Genomic DNA, 17,312 nt, shown 5'->3' with positions numbered 1-17,312 from the left:
CTCTTCAGTCTTTCCCAGGGAAGGTTGAGTCCAAAAGTAGAGACATCTTTCATCATATCTAGGAGTTTCAAGAGGGAATTATGTAGACACTCCCACCTTGGAGCTGGAATTCTTAAAAGATATGGGGGCCACTAGGTGGTGCAGTAGATAAAGCACTGGCCGTGGAGTCAGGAGTACCTCGGTTCAAATCCTGTCTCAGACACTTAAAAATTACCTAGCTGTGTGGCCTTGGGCAAGCCACTTAACCCCATTTGCCTTGCAAAAACCTAACAAAAAAAAAGATATGAGGAATAAATTTTATTACATAAGCAGTATTTCTCCTCTACTACTTACTTTCTTATCCTCTCCCAATTAACTGTTTTGCTACTTAAAATTTTAATAAAGACCAAAATATACATATATAAAATATGTATTAAAGCATATATGATAAAGATCAGAAAATAAGACAAGATGAAACTGCTGACTCAAAGCTGTAGTTGAGAAGCCTGAGAATTAGCATCTCCATCTGCAACTGGTCCTTTAAATGATTATCAGCTGCTTTAAACCACTCAACCTTCCCATTCATGGTCATTGATTTTAGTGATTCTTATACAGATCAGTCTTCCGCTCAGAGTGCCACGTGGTATCAGTTCCAATTTGACAGGGAGACAACCTTAAGTAAATCATGTACTAATTATATTTCAAAGACATCAACTAGGGAATGCCTGCACAAGTTGTGGTATATAAAAGTAATGCAATATTACTGTGCAATACAAAATGATGAACAGGCAGATTTCAGAAAAACCTAAAATTACCTAGCTGTGTGGCCTTGGGCAAGCCACTTAACCCCATTTGCCTTGCAAAAAAACCTAAAAAACAAAACAACAACAAAAAAAGAAAAACCTGGAAAAATTTGTACCAACTGTTACAAAGTGAAAAGAGTAGAAGCAGGATGATTTACACAGAAGCAGTCGCATTGTGTAATAACTATGAATAACCCAGTACTCAATAAATCAATGTTATTACACAAAGGACTCTTGAAGAAAAATGCTGTCCAGATAGAGATGAAGTGATAGACTTTGAAAAGATAACCATGAGAGAATTAAAGTAATGGAAAAAAATATGCTTAGATGTGCTTTCATTTTCATCTTTCTTCCACAAATGAGACTAATATGGTTGTTTTACAGGATAGCTCATATATAAACTAAATGAAACTGCCTATCATTTTCAGAAGAGGGAGGGGGAAGGAATAAGAGGAAAATTTGCATTTCAAAATCTTGTAAAAAGAATACTAAGACTTTTCTTGATTATGTATTTGGGGGGGAAAATAAAATGCTTTTAAAGAAAAAACAAAAAATTAAATTCTGACACATTAAATCCAACTAGTATAGCATACTTTCTCCACTAAGAACCTTGAAAATGAGGCCTTAGAAAAGCCATCCTTTACACTCTAGAAGAATTCAAGAGCATCCCAACCACACAAATTCCTTAACCTAAGAATTTGTCCCAATGCTTTTTAGAATCACACTATTTTCAATAAGATGAACAGGCCTAAGCTAGTCCTCTCTTCTCTATTAAGGAAGAAGAAAGACAGATCAGTATGAGCACCAAAGATCTTTCAGCTTTAAAAGACTTTCAGTCTTTAGGAATACCAAAATCATGTTCCATGTAAAATGGTTTCCATTCTCTTTGGAGTAGGCCTTGCAGTAACAAGCACCAGATTGTATCTTCAAAAGTACCCTCTGATATGTATCCCATACCTCCCCTACCATGTATCTTGTTACCTAGGCATAAGTCACCTGGACTGTGTCTTAAAGCTATCTTACTAAAAAGGCAAGTTTAGGCACTTGTGTCATATGTTCTTAGAACTGACACCTCAAAGTTATCTCACCAGAAAGGAATGGCCAAGCACATAAATTCACTAAAAGACAATGAGTCACTAAGATCACTGGTACTTTAACCCTCTGGACATGGAGAGCAGACAAAACTTTGGTCCATGTGTTAGCTACTTCTTAATTCCTCCCCAGCCTGTTGAAACTCTGCCCAGAACAGGCACAAGGCCGCCATACCGTAAAAATATTTATTCTTTATTTTAATTTTGCTAAGGAATAGCTATTTTGATAAGGAACATGTGAAATTTCTATTTGAAGGGGAACACTATGCCCCGTTAATCTCTTTATTTCCTTAAGAATGGGGCTTTGTTTCTACCCAAGCCTTGGGAGCCAGTGAGTTAACACCTCTGAGCCCAGGACCTGGGAACCTCCTTTCTAGTTCACACTCCACTAACAGTATATAAAAGGCTCAGAGGCTGCAGCAGCAGCAGCAGCAGCAGCAGCAGCAGCAGCAGCAGCAGCAGCAGCAGCAGCAGCAGCAGCAGCAGCAGCAGCAGCAGCAGCAGCAGCAGCAGCAGCAGCAGCAGCAGCAGCAGCAGCAGCAGCAGCAGCAGCAGCAGCAGCAGCAGCAGCAGCAGCAGCAGCAGCAGCAGCACCAGCAGCAGCAGCAGCAGCACCAGCAGCAGCACCAGCACCAGCACCAGCACCAGCACCAGCAGCACCAGCACCAGCACCAGCACCAGCACCAGCACCAGCACCAACGAAAATAACCAGCGAAGACTGGAAAAAGAAGAAGGAGCTATAGGAAGAAAGAAAGCTGGGTCTTTCAAGATGACGGTAGCCTAGGCCCCGAGCGTGAAGCGAAGGGGAAGCCCTTCCCAGCCCCTGCCCGAGGAGAGCGAGGAGGGCGCGCGAGCCGGCGCGGTGCGCGGCCCCACGGCCCTCGCTGACCCCGGCGAGCAGCCGAAAGGTGATTTTTTTTCTCCCTTAACTGACTAAACCATATAACCTGTGAAAATGGGGCGGAGATCTACATCATCCACCAAGAGTGGAAAGTTAATGAACCCTACTGACCAAGCTCGAAAAGAAGCCCGAAAGAGAGAATTAAAAAAGAATAAGAAACAGCGAATGATGGTACGAGCTGCAGTATTAAAGATGAAGGATCCCAAACAGATAATCCGGGACATGGAAAAATTAGATGAGATGGAGTTCAATCCTGTCCAGCAGCCCCAACTAAATGAAAAGGTGCTAAAAGATAAGCGAAAAAAACTTCGTGAAACTTTTGAGCGCATTCTCCGACTCTATGAAAAGGAAAATCCAGATATCTACAAAGAACTTCAAAAGTTAGAGGTGGAATATGAGCAGAAAAGGGCTCAACTCAGCCAGTACTTTGATGCTGTAAAGAATGCTCAGCATGTTGAGGTGGAAAGCATCCCATTGCCAGATATGCCTTATGCTCCTTCTAACATCTTGATCCAAGATATTCCCTTGCCTGGTGCACAACCACCATCTATTCTCAAAAAAACCTCTGCCTACGGACCGCCCACAAGGACAATTTCTATACTCCCTCTTCTTGGACATGGTGTTCCTCGCTTGCCTCCTGGCAGAAAGCCTCCTGGCCCACCCCCTGGGCCACCGCCTCCCCAAGTTCTGCAGATGTATGGTCGTAAAGTGGGTTTTGCCCTAGAACTTCCTCCTCGTCGGCGAGAGGAGGATATTTTATATAGTCCAGAACTTGCACATCGAGGTCATGATGATGATGCTTCCAGTACTAGTGAAGATGAAGGTTATCCTAAAGATATGGATCAAGATAAGCATGATGACAGCAGTGATGATAGTGACACTGACAGGTCAGATGCCGACAGTGAAGAAGAGGAGTTCATGCATCGTGATGATGAAGAGAGAGAAAACAATGAGGACAAAAAGTCAGGTCTCAGTGTACGATTTGCTGATGTTCCTGGAAAATCACGAAATAAAAAGAAAAACTTGAAGGAATTAACACCTCTTCAAGCTATGATGCTTAGAATGGCAGGTCAGGAAATTCCTGAAGGGAGAGAAGTAGAGGAATTTTCAGAGGATGATGATGAGGATGATTCTGATGACTCGGAATCAGAAGATACAGCACAGCAGCAACACAAAGAAGAATCTCTTTCTGATGGGGCATCATCATCCCCTGCTTCCCAACAACAGCAACCACCTCCACAGTCTGTTCCACCTGCTCAGATACAGGCACCTCCCATGCCAGGACCACCCCCTCTTGGACCACCACCTGCTCCACCATTACGACCCCCTGGGCCACCTACTGGCCTTCCTCTTGGGCCACCTCCAGGAGCTCCTCCATTAAGACCACCTGGAATGCCAGGGCTTCGAGGACCTTTACCCCGGCTTTTACCTCCTGGTCCTCCACCAGGCAGACCTCCTGGTCCACCACCAGGCCCTCCTCTTGGTCTTCCTCCTGGTCCTCCTCCACAAGGACCACCACCGAGGCTGCCTCCTCCAGCACCTCCAGGAATCCCTCCACCTTGTCCCGGTATGATGCGCCCACCTTTGGTGCCTCCACTTGGACCTGCTCCACCTGGGCTTTTTCCACCAGCTCCCTTGCCTAATCCAGGGGTTTTAAGTGCCCCACCCAATTTGATCCAAAGACCCAAAGTGGATGATACCAGTGCAGCCACTATTGAGAAGAAAGCCACAGCAACCATCAGTGCCAAGCCACAAATCACCAATCCCAAGGCAGAAATTACCAGATTTGTGCCTACTGCACTGAGGGTTCGACGAGAAAACAAAGGAGATACTGCTGCTCCCCAAAGAAAGTCAGAAGAGGATTCTACTATACCCCTTGTTAAAGCAGTCCCAAAAGCTGGCCCCTCTGCTCCTGTTTCAGTACAAACCAAGGATGATGTATATGAAGCTTTCATGAAAGAGATGGAGGGGCTACTGTAACGGTCTATGATACCAGGAAAGGTTTTAATACCACAAATTCATATTAGAAAACATGGTTCATAGAGAAAGGTCAGACTCTGAACCTGAGTGCAGAGGAGTCAACTTTTACTCCTGTTAGAGCATTTCCTAACTTCAGTGCAAGGATTGTCTTAATGCTATTTAGTTTTGGTTAGAATTGATTGCACAGAAGAAAAAGATATTTCATTCGGGGGAGATGGGAACAGTATCCCTTCATATCTCTACTATATCCACCACCACCACCAGTTCTTTTTTTCCTTTGGAGGCATGAGATAGACAGGCCTTTAGTGTCTGAACTTTAATTTTTGAAATCATTTTCTTAAGTGGATTGGATAAAGTCCCTGGAGTAAGTATTTGTCAGAAACAAATGCATTTTATCCAGTGGGTTTTTCTGTGTTTTTACTTCCAGTTTTGTTTGTTTTTTAACTTTCCTTGTAAATATTTTTGTAACATTTTACTTGTAGTAAAATGTGAATCACAGCTTCATTTTCCTACTATGAAGCCGAATGTCTGGGGGAGAAAACTATACATATGTTTTAATTGAGATGATTTCTCAGTGACACACAAAAGTTTTGAATGTCTCTCATGAAAGAAATAAATGTTCTACAAAAATAAAAAAACTAAAAAAACAAAAAACTGGGTAATGTCCCTGCTGAAATAGATGAGGAAGGAAAAGATATCAATACTCATATTCCTCAATACATCGCCTGTGTGCCATGGTATATAGATCCATCACAAAGACCCAGACTTAAACATCAAAGACCCCAACCTGAGAAACAAAAAGAAGGCAGTTCATTAAGAGAATGGTATAAGAGGGGTGTAAAAAGGAATATCATGACTACAAAATACCACAAAGGAGCATGTGAAAATTGTGGAGCTATGACACACCAGACAAAAGATTGCTTTGAGAGACCTAGACGTGTTGGTGCCAAATTCACAGGAACTAACATAGCACCAGACGAACACATACAACCTCCGCTTAAGTTTAACTATGGTGGTAAAAGGGATCGGTGGAAAGGCTACAACTCAGAGGAACATATGAAGATTGTGGAAGAATATGCCAAAGTTGACCTGGCTAAACATACAGTAAAAGCTCAGAAGCTACAGGAAGAATTAGCCTCAGGAAAGTTAACAGAACAAGTGAATTCTCCAAAACATCAGTGGGGAGGAGAAAAACGAAATTTTCAGACAGAGAAAGACCGGAATAGTGAAGATGAGGATGAAGATAAGCATGTAGATGACATTGATATGCCTGGACAAAATTTTGACTCAGAAAGAGGAATTACAGTCCGGAATCTCAGAATTCGAGTAGACACTGCTAAATACTTGCGAAATTTGGATCCCAATTCTGCCTACTATGATCCAAAAACAAGAGCAATGCGAGAGAATCCCTATGCCAATGCAGGAAAGAATCCTGATGAAGTTAGTTATGCAGGAGACAATTTCATTCGATATACTGGAGATACAGTTTCAATGGCACAAACACAGTTTTTTGCCTGGGAGGCTTATGACAAAGGCTCTGAAGTGCATCTACAAGCAGAGCCAACAAAACTGGAGTTGCTCTATAAATCATTTAAAGTCAAGGAGGAAGATTTCAAAGAACAACAGAAAGAAAACATCTTAGAGAAGGATGGAGGTCAAGAGCACCTGGATGCTCCCTGCTCTGAGTTACTGTTAGCTCAAACAGAAAACTATGTGGAATATTCAAGACATGGAACAATCATCAAAAGGTCTGGAGCCAGCTATAGCCTGCTCTAAGTATGAGGAGGACATCAAGATCAATAATCATACTCAAATCTGGGGTCCCATTTGGAAAGAATGTAGATGGGGGAAGAAGGGATCAAGTCTTAGGAGCTCTCTGATAAAATTCATCAGCTAAGGACTCTAACTAAACTTTTGAGAGACAGAACCCACAAAGGGACCCAGTGAGGCAGTTCTCCTACTCAAGGTAACCTGGAAAAGAGCAGAAAGGCTCTGCTCCCTGGGATCGGAGAGGCGGCCTGCCAGAGGGGTGGCCCGCTAGAGCCAAAGAACTTCAGCCTCCCGGAGGCAGCCCCAGGGTGCTGGGAGTCTCAGCTCACAGCAGCGGGGGAGTCTCCTGAGCTGCACCCTGAGGAGCAACGGGCACAAAGTGGGGGAACAGCAAGGGGACCTCTGCCAGAGTGAGCACGTGGAGCCCAGCCCTCAGGGCACACAGCCAGCAGCATGGTCTTTCCCCAGCCCTGATCCAGGAAACAGAAGCAGGTGGGCAAGTAAGCAGGAGTCCCCAGGGCATGAGCCCATTGAGCTGAGGGAGGGGAGTGAAGAGAGACTGCAGAGCTCTGTCCTCTGCCTCTGGAACAGGACTCTGGGGTTCTGACCACATTCAGATCCTGATAGCAGTCTAGCCCCCCCCACCTCGGCCCTGTGGCAGAGGGAGGTGCTTATGGTCATTCACAGACCAGGAGGGAGGACAGAGCCTCACACACTGAGACCCTTGTGTGAGTGTCCCAAAAGCTCAGGAAGCAGCCCAAACCAGGCCCAGGCCGGGAAAATGAGCAAGCAAAGAAACAAAAGGAAGACTATTGAGAAATATTTTGCAAATGAGCCCAAGAAGGATCAAAATACTCAGTCTGAAGATGAGGAAGCACAAACTCCTGCATCTAAAGACTCCAAGAAAAACAGAAATTGGGATCAGGCTATGACAGAGCTCAAAAAAGACTTTGAAAATCAAATGAGGGAGTTGGAAGAAAAACTGGGAAAAGAAAGGAGAGAGATGCAGGAAAAACATGAAAATGAAGTCAGCAGCTTAGTCAAAGAAATCCAAAAAGCTGAAGAAAATAGCATGCTAAAAACCAGCTTAGGTCAAATGGATAAAACAGTTCAAAAAGTTATTGAGGAGAAGAATGCTTTAAGCAAAATTGGCCAGATGGAAAAAGAGATAAGAAAACTCTGAGGAGAACAAATCCTTTCAGACAAAGAATAGAATTCAGGGAGATTGATGAATTTAACAGAAATCAGGAATCAATACTTCAAAACAAAAAAAAATGAAAAATTAGAAGAAAATGTGAAATATCTCATTGAAAAAACAACTGATATGGAAAACAGACTTAGGAAAGATAATTTAAAAAATTATTGGAATACCTGAAAGTCATGATCAGGAAAAGAGACTTGACATCATTTTCAAAGAATTACTACAGGAAAATTGCCCTGATATTCTAGAAGCAGAGGACAAAATAGAAATGGAGAGAATCCACCAATCCCCCAGAGAAAGAGATCCCAAAAAACCAACCCCTAGGAATATTATAGCCAAGTTCCAGAACTCCCAAGTCAAAGAGAAAATATTACAAGCAGCCAGAAGGACACAGTTTAAATATCGTGGAGCTGCAGTCAGGATCACACAGGACTTAGCAGCAGCTACATTGGAAGCTCGTAGGGCTTGGGATACAATATACTGGAAGGCAAAAGAGCTTAGAATGCAGCCAAGAATGAACTACCCAGCAAGGCTGAATGTCCTCTTCCAGGGAAAAAGATGGACTTTCAATGAACCAGGGGAATTTCAAATGTTCCTTTTGGAATGGCCAGAGCAGAACAGAAGCTTTGATCTTCAGATATAGGACTCAGGTGAAGCATGGAGATCGGAGGAGAGGGGGGGAAATATGAGGGACTTAATGAGGATGAACTGCATGCATTCCTGCATAGAAAAATGACACTGATTATACTCATATGAACCTTCTCAGTTAATAGAGCAGGTAGAGAGAGCTTTTATAGTTGAAGCACAGGAGAAAGCTAAATTCGAAGATAAAATATGGTGTAAAAATGGAGTCAATAGAAAAAAAGGGAAATGGAATGGGAGAAAGAAAAAGGAGAGGGGGAATAGTCCAAGATATTTCACATAAGATTTTTTTTATTACAATGAGCTATTGCAATGATATGGAAGGGGGGAGGAAAGGGGGAATGAGGGAAACTTTGCTCTCATCAGAGATGGCTAGGAGAGGAAACAGCATATATACTCATAGGGTATAGACATCTGGAGTAAGAAGGAGCAGGGAGCAGGGGGAAGGGGTGGGAATGTGAATAAAGGAGGAGAGGATGGACCATGGGGGGACAGTGGTCAGATATAACACATTTTCTTTTATACTTCTTGCAAGGGGCTGGGATTGGATGGCCTGCTCAGGACCATAGGGCCAGGTGGATTCTGGGCCTAAGGGGTGGTATGGGGGCTCAGGGCTTCTTGGCCCCAGGACCAGGGATCTGTCTGCTGTGCCACTCAGCGACCCTACAAGCAGAGTCAGAGTGAAAGGAGAGAGAAAACAGAGTACATGGTAGTGGAGAAATAAGAAAGGAGGGAGTTGCAATCAGCAATGGCAACAGTGGAAAAATATGTGAATAACTTTTGTGATGGACTTATCATAAGGAATGAGATCCACCCATGACAGAGTTGTTGGTGTTGTAACAAAGACTCAAGCACATTTATTGTTATTATTATTTGGGGGAGGGTGCAGGGCAAGTGGGGATGGGTGGCCTGCCTGGGGCCACATAGCAAGGTGATCTTTGGGTGGGGCCGGATTTGGACCCAGGTGCTCCTGGCTCAAGGGACAATGCTCTGTCTGCCACCCAGCCGCCACTACTATTATTACTATTATATTTATGTAAAAAAAATTTGTACAAAATGAGAATGAAAAGTAAATTAAAAAAAAAATAAAAAAAGAAGAGAAAAGATGAAAAAAAAAGAATGTAGATGGGGGAACAAATGCTGTCATTCCTTTGTCAAATTTTCCTATTGTACTGGAGACGCTGGGAAGGAAATTGCTGATGCAGATGAACAGATTCCTGATGATTCGGTGAGAGAAGAACAAACAAGCAGACCACAAATTTTAATGGAGTTTCACCAAGAGAATCAGAAAGAGGAGAAAAAACAGAAGAAACCCAGGAAGAGTAGTTCTGACAGTAAGGGTGAACAAAAGAAGAAACATGAAAACTTGAAAAAGGCACTAAATGCTGATGAGGCCCTGCCTCCTCCATGTCAAGGAGATCATGCACCTAAATGAGAAGAAGAGACCCTACAATAGCATGTATGAAGCCCGAGAGCCTACAGAAGAGGAAACAGGCATACCGGATGAAACGCCAGAGGCCAGATGACCCCATGGCTTCTTTCCTTGGACAGCAGTGACATAATTTGAAAGTTGATTCAGGACACCCAACTTTTTTTATTGCAATAATGTGATGATATTGCATGTAACTAACAAAGTTTCTATTTTTCAAGATTACTATTAGTGAAACAATTAGCTATTGCATTAGTATTAAATTCATTTGAGGTTACTGTAATAATTGCAAGTAAAAAAGGTTTTGCTATTTTGATGGCCTTACAAAATTACATTTGAAAATCACCTGAAGATGTTCCAATTGTTTTGAAAAGTATTTTGGAAGCAACAGTGTAATGGTTTATGTTTATTTGAACATGGATAAAATAACCTGTAATATTCTCATGTGAGGTTTTAATATTTGATCCTTGTGAGCTGAGCTCACCTAGAAGTCTGACGGTTTGAATTTGCCATTAAGATCTTTTGGGACAATTTGATATTATTCTGTGTTTGACTCCAGGTATGATCCAGCAAAAGAAACCCTGTTGGGTCAAAGTTCTGTTGATGCCAAAACCCAGTGGGGGTAGGATACCATAGGTGAAAGACTCATTGGAACAAGATTGAAAGAGTGGCTATTCAGCATGACATGAGGCTGGACTCTTAGGACTGTTTCTCAAATGTGACATTTGGAAAATGTCTCACCTGGCAGATTTAAAGTCTGGCTTAAGGCATTTGACTATCCCTATGACCTCTGCCTGGAAATGGCTAAAGATATTTTCCTTTTCTGATGTCCCTGATCTTTATGGTAAATTACTATAACCATGTCAGTTGATCTGTATTAAAATCAGGAATAGAAATTTAAATCAATTTGCTTATGTTTATGCCATGTTCAAATGAACAACTTAGATTAATATATAGTTTTGGCATCTAATGTCAGGCACATGTTGGTCAAGTCTATTTTAAGATATTTTAAAGAGAATATAGTTTCAGTTAATCATTTCTGATTTGTTTTCTATAGTAACAAAAGGTTAAAACTTTATTTGTAAAATCACTTGGATACTCTTTGGTCTAAATGATTATTAAATGTATATATGTTACAAGCTCAAAATAATTTCAATAAATATATTTAAAGAATTCATCATTTTTGTAGTGGAATCCTCATTTTTATGTTAATTTTAAGTGGAATAGAATCCTCCAAATGGGGAAATAAACGATTAAGAGAAATAAAGTATGTTGATTCCTATTTGTAACTGGATATAAATTGCCATGATCTGAAGTCCCAGAGTTTTACTTCTTTGTAAAGAAAAATATGAGTTTTGACTCATTTTAAAAGTTGGGTTAAGAAGTTCTTCTAGTGGGGTTGTGGGAAATCTGGGACACTAATACATTGTTGGTGGAGCTGTGAACTCATCCAGCCTTTCTGGAGAAAAATTTGGAACTATGCCCAAAGGGCAACAAAAAAAAATGCATACTTTTTGATCCAGCAATGCCACTACTAGGTCTATACCCTGAAGAGATGATAAAAAAGGGTAAAAACAACACTTGTACATCCCTTTTTTTGTACAAACATATTCATAGCAGCCCTGTTTGTGCTGGCAAAGCAATGGAAGTAAGTGTCCTTCAATTGGAGAATGGCTTAGGAAACTGATTACATATATGTATATATATATATATATATATATATATATATATATATATATATATATTTTACATATCATGAAACTATTGTTGTATTAGAAACCAGGAGGGATGGAAATTCAGGGAGCCTGGAGGGATTTGCATGAACTGATGCTGAGCAACGTGAGCAGAACCAGAAACACATTATACACCCATAACATCAACATCGGGGCAATGATTAACCTTGACTCACTCATTCCATCAGTACAACATTCAGGTACAATTTGGGGCTCTCTGCAATGGAGAATACCACAGGAACAACTGTGGAGTCTGAACAAAGACCATGGACTATTACCTTAAATTTAGAAAAAAATACTGATGTTGTCTGATCCTGCTCTTTCTTATACTTTGTTTCTTCCTTAAGAATATGATTTCTCGGGGCAGCTAGGTGGCAAAGTGGATAAAGCACTGGCCCTGGAGTCAGGAGTACCTCGGTTCAAATCCAGTCTCAGACACTTAATAATTTCCTAGCTGTGTGGCCTTGGGCAAGCCACTTAACCCCATTTGCCTTGCAAAAACCTAAAAAAAAAAAAAAGATGAGGAATAAACTTTATTATTATATAAACAGTATTTTCCCTCTACTACTTAACTTTCTTATCCTCTCCCAAGTACCTGTTTTGCTATTTAAAATTTTAATAAAGACCAAAATATACATATATAAATTATGTATTAAAGCATATATGATAAAGATCAGAAAATAAGACAAGATGAAACTGCTGACTCAAAGCTGTAGTTGAGAAGCCTGAGAATTAGCATCTCCATCTGCAACTGGTCCTTTAAATGATTATCAGCTGCTTTAAACCACTCAACCTTCCCATTCATGGTCATTGATTTTAGTGAATTCTTATACAGATCAGTCTTCCCCTCAGAGTGCCACGTGGTATCAGTTCCAATTTGACACGGAGACACCCTAAGTAAATCGTGTACTAATTACATTCCAAAGACATCAACTGGGGAATGCCTGCACAAGTTATGGTATATAAACGTATTACTGTGCAAAACAAAATGATGAACAGGCAGATTCAGAAAAACCTGAAATTACCTAGCTGTGTGGCCTTGGGCAAGCCACTTAACCCCAATTTGCCTTGCAAAAAACCTAAAAAACAAAACCAAAAAAAAAAAAAGAAAAAAGAAAAACCTGGAAAAATTTGTACCAACTGTTACAAAGTGAAAAGAGTAGAAGCAGGATGATTTACACAGAATCAGTCACATTGTGTGATAACTATGAATAACCCAGTACTCAATAAATCAATGTTATTACACAAAGGACTCTTGAAGGAAAATGCTGTCCAGATAGAGATGAAGTGATAGACTTTGAAAGCACATCTAAGCATATTTTTTCCATTACTTTAATTCTGTCATGGTTATCTTTTCATTTTCATCTTTCTTCCACAAATGAGACCAATATGGATGTTTTACAGGCTAGCTCATATATAAACTAAATGAAACTGCCTATCATTTTCAGAAGAGGGAGGGAGAAGGAATAGGGAAAAATTTGCATTTCATAATCTTATAAAAAGAATACTAAAACTTTTCTTGATTATGTATTTGGGGGGAAAATAAAATGCTATTAAAGAAAAAACAAAAATTAAATTCTCACACATTAAATCCAACTAGTATAGCATACTTTCTCCACTAAGAACCTTGAAAATGAGGCCTTAGAAAAGCCATCCTTTACACTCTAGAAGAATTCAAGAGCATCCCAACCACACAAATTCCTTAACCTAAGAATTTCTCCCAATGCTTTTTAGAATCACACTGTCTATTTTCAATAAGATGAACAGGCCTAAGCTAGTCCTCTCTTCTCTATTAAGGAAGAAGAGAGACAGATCAGTATGAGCACCAAAGATCTTTCAGCTTTAAAAGACTTTCAGTCTTTAGGAATACCAAAATCATGTTCCATGTAAAATAGTTTCCATTCTCTTTGGAGTAGGCCTTACAGTAACAAGCACCAGATTGTATCTTCAAAAGTACCCTCTGATATGTATCCCATACCTCCCCTACCATGTATCTTGTTACCTAGGCATAAGTCACCTGGACTGTGTCTTAAAGCTATCTTACTAAAAAAGGCAAGTTTAGGCACTTGTGTCATATGTTCTTAGCACTGACACCTCAAAGTTATCTCACCAGAAAGGAATGGCCAAGCACATAAATTCACTAAAAGACAATGAGTCACTAAGATCACTGGTACTTTAACCCTCTGGACATGGAGAGCAGACAAAACTTTGGTCCATGTGTTAGCTACTTCTTAATTCCTCCCCAGCTTGTTGAAACTCTGCCCAGAACAGGCACAAGGCCGCCATACCGTAAAAATATTTATTCTTTATTTTAATTTTGCTAAGGAATAGCTATTTTGATAAGGAACATGTGAAATTTCTATTTGAAGGGGAACACTATGCCCCGTTAATCTCTTTATTTCCTTAAGAATGGGGCTTTGTTTCTACCCAAGCCTTGGGAACCAGTGAGTTAACACTTCTGAGCCCAGGACTTGGGAACCTCCTTTCTAGTTCACACTCCACAAACAATATATAAAAAGGCTCAGAGGCTGCTGCTGCAGCAGAAAGCAGCAGAAAGCAGCAGAAAGCAGCAGAAAGCAGCAGAAAGCAGCAGAAAGCAGCAGAAAGCAGCAGCAGCGCCCGCAGTAGCAGCAGCAGCGCCCGCAGTAGCGCCCACGCCAACGCCGCGGCTGCCGCCACTTCCAAGATGGCAATGTCTCTGGGCTCCAACACCTACAACAGGCAGAACTGGGAGGACGGGGACTTCCCCATTCTGTGTCAGACGTGTCTTGGAGAAAACCCCTACATCCGGATGACCAAAGAAAAGTATGGAAAAGAATGCAAGATTTGTGCCAGGCCGTTCAGAGTGTTCCGCTGGTGCCCCGGTGTTCGCATGCGTTTTAAGAAGACTGAAGTGTGCCAAACCTGCAGCAAGCTAAAAAATGTATGTCAGACCTGCCTTTTGGACCTAGAATATGGTTTACCTATTCAAGTCCGTGATGCAGGACTGTCCTTTAAAGATGACATGCCTAAGTCTGATGTGAACAAAGAATACTACACCCAGAATGTTGAGCGAGAGATTTCTAAGTCTGATGGAACTCGGCCAGTTGGTGTCCTTGGGAAGGCTACAGCTACAAGTGACATGCTGCTCAAATTGGCTCGGACCACCCCTTACTACAAGCGGAATCGGCCTCGTATCTGCTCCTTCTGGGTGAAAGGGGAATGTAAAAGAGGAGAGGAGTGTCCATATAGACATGAAAAGCCTACAGATCCTGATGATCCTCTTGCTGATCAGAATATCAAAGATCGCTACTATGGTATTAATGATCCAGTGGCAGATAAACTTCTAAAACGGGCGTCAACGATGCCTCGTCTGGACCCTCCAGATGATAAGACCATTACCACTTTATATGTTGGTGGCCTGGGAGATACAATCAGTGAGACAGATCTCAGAAATCACTTTTACCAATTTGGTGAGATCCGAACAATAACAGTAGTCCAGAGACAGCAGTGTGCTTTCATCCAGTTTGCTACAAGGCAAGCTGCAGAGATGGCTGCTGAGAAGTCCTTCAACAAACTCATTGTAAATGGGTGCAGACTTAATGTGAAATGGGGAAGATCTCAGGCAGCCAGAGGAAAAGAAAAGGAAAAAGAAGGAACCACAGACTCTGGAATTAAACTGGAGCCTGTTCCAGGACTTCCTGGCGCTCTTCCTCCTCCTCCAGCAGCTGAAGAAGGAGCCTCTGCCAATTATTTTAATCTCCCTCCCAGTGGCCCTCCAGCAGTGGTTAATATTGCCCTGCCCCCTCCTCCTGGAGTTGCACCTCCTCCCCCACCAGGTTTTGGACCACACATGTTCCACCCAATGGGACCACCACCTCCCTTCATGGGAGCTCCAGGACCCATCCACTATCCTTCTCAGGATCCCCAGAGGATGGGGGCTCATGCAGGAAAGCACAGCAGTCCCTAATACCCTGCCTGCTACAGTGGTTGGGCTCTGAGAAGGAAAGGGGTTTTAGAAATGTAATAAATAAATCTTGGAGTAAATTTTTTTCCTTTGTAAGTTTCTATGGTACCTTGTAATATGCTAAGATACGGGCAAACAGAGAGCTATACCTGAGCCCCTGAGCATGGGGAAGGTGGAGGAGCCCTGCTGAACTGGTACTAACAAAAAATGGTCACTAATGTCACAGTACCCTTTGCTTCTTAACCCATATAAGAAATAAAAAAGCTAGAGTGAATGTGGAGCTTCTGGGAACCTTTAGGAGAGTTACAATTCTAATCGTATGTATTTCTTTGTGTGTTTGGGGTTTGACAAACTTTGAACTGAGGTGAGAGCAAACATTTGACAATATTTTTAAAATAATTTTTTTGATAGTACTGATCACTGAAAGTGTCATTAAGTATTCTTTCCCTATTGCCCAAGGTCGAACTTTGAAAATCAAACACCTAGATACTTTCTTTCCTCTTTTATGTTCTTCTTGCTAAAGGAACCTCTGTCAACAAAACAAAACCAACTTCTTTTTAACTTTAAAAAAGCTCCTGCTTATGCTCTACCATCCAAAGCGACCCACCTCTTTACAACACTTTGGGACCTGCATTGCAAACTCATACCTCCTCTCATGAAGGAGATGTTAAACTTGCTAACTGTGAAGTGAACAAAACTTTTATTTTGTTTGTATGGGTGAGCTGTGACTTACAGAATAGGGTCTTTGTTTAACTTGCACCATCATGTGTTTCTATCTGATTTTCTGCTGCCACATAGCAGGCTGTCTTATTACTTTTCTCATTATAGAATATATATATATTTTAGGTTTTGCAAGGCAAACCCCATTTATTAAGTACTTATAATTTACAAGTTCAAATGAAAGAGATTCTCTGTAGGTGGTGAGGTCTTCTATTTGTTCTTCTTCCCAGAAAACCTGCTCATTTCATTAAGCTGCAGTATGCTAAAAAGCCTCCACAATCAGTGTCATGACTACTTCAAAGAGATAGCCTAACAAACCACACAAGAAAATACAATTGAAGAATGTCTGTTGTTTAGACTATGACATGAAGTTGAACATACAGTAAATTAAATTAATCCACTGTCAAAAATATTTTGGGTAGAAACTGCGGTTAGACAATGAACTAGTCCTAGATTTAAATCAGAGGAAGAAAATTTAATGGATTATCTTTATGGATAACTATATGGTGCTTTCACATTTCCTTCAGTCCCAAAATGCATATTTTAAACACTAGTAGTCATTTTGTGATACAGTTTTCTGGTAAGATTGGAAAGCATTGTTTTATGGGTCATATATGGTTTACTTCTTGTTTTTGTACAACTTTTGGATTAAGAATTTTTTTATAGAATTACTTTCTTGGTTCTTTTGTTTAGTAGTTTCTGTTTCTTCATGACTCCATTTGAAGCTTTCTTAGAAAATATCCTGGGGTAGTTTGCTGTTTCCTTCTCCAGATCATTACAGATTAAGAATTGATAAAAATAGGATAAAAATAGGATTAAGACTTACCCGGCATCACACTACGTGTCTAAGGTCAGATTTGAATTCAGGTAGGTGAGTCCTTAGGTCCAACACTTATCCTCTGTAACACTTAACTGCCCTTACTCTAGGCTCTAGAGTATAGGACATACAAAAATAGACAACGAGCTAAAGCTGACTTGCTGGCTATAATTTGTTGTTGCCTGTAATATGCTAATTGACTTCTGATATAATAGTCATTCAGCAATTGTTTGCTAAATAGATGTTTACTGGGGGCTAGCTAGACAATTTGGTTCTGATAATAATAATAGTAATAATAAT

The 17,312-nt window shown here is 41.0% G+C and overlaps 1 protein-coding gene and 2 pseudogenes across 1 annotated transcript; all 3 read left to right on the top strand.

Moving 5' to 3' along the window:
• The first annotated feature begins 2,709 nt into the window (after window positions 1-2,709).
• LOC141503515 (WW domain-binding protein 11 pseudogene) lies at window positions 2,710-4,769 on the top strand (annotated as a pseudogene).
• A 636-nt stretch (window positions 4,770-5,405) lies between these two features.
• On the top strand, window positions 5,406-9,924 carry LOC141499411 (pre-mRNA-splicing factor SLU7 pseudogene; annotated as a pseudogene).
• A 4,291-nt stretch (window positions 9,925-14,215) lies between these two features.
• Window positions 14,216-15,502, top strand: LOC141503510 (pre-mRNA-splicing factor RBM22-like). Its single transcript, XM_074208752.1, has one exon. It carries the CDS (start codon window positions 14,216-14,218, stop codon window positions 15,476-15,478), a length of 1,263 nt encoding a protein of 420 aa, XP_074064853.1. The 3' UTR covers window positions 15,479-15,502.
• The last annotated feature ends 1,810 nt before the right edge of the window (window positions 15,503-17,312 follow it).

Source organism: Macrotis lagotis, chromosome X (assembly GCF_037893015.1).
Source record: "Macrotis lagotis isolate mMagLag1 chromosome X, bilby.v1.9.chrom.fasta, whole genome shotgun sequence".
Taxonomy (NCBI): Eukaryota; Metazoa; Chordata; class Mammalia; order Peramelemorphia; family Peramelidae; genus Macrotis; species Macrotis lagotis.
The sequence above is the reverse complement of the archived record's forward strand: the minus strand, read 5'-3'. Positions and strand labels throughout refer to the sequence as shown.

Bases quoted from the DNA above. Each gene is read 5' to 3' on its own strand.
- LOC141503510 (XM_074208752.1), top strand. From the start codon at position 14,216: ATGGCAATGTCTCTGGGCTCCAACACCTACAACAGGCAGAACTGGGAG.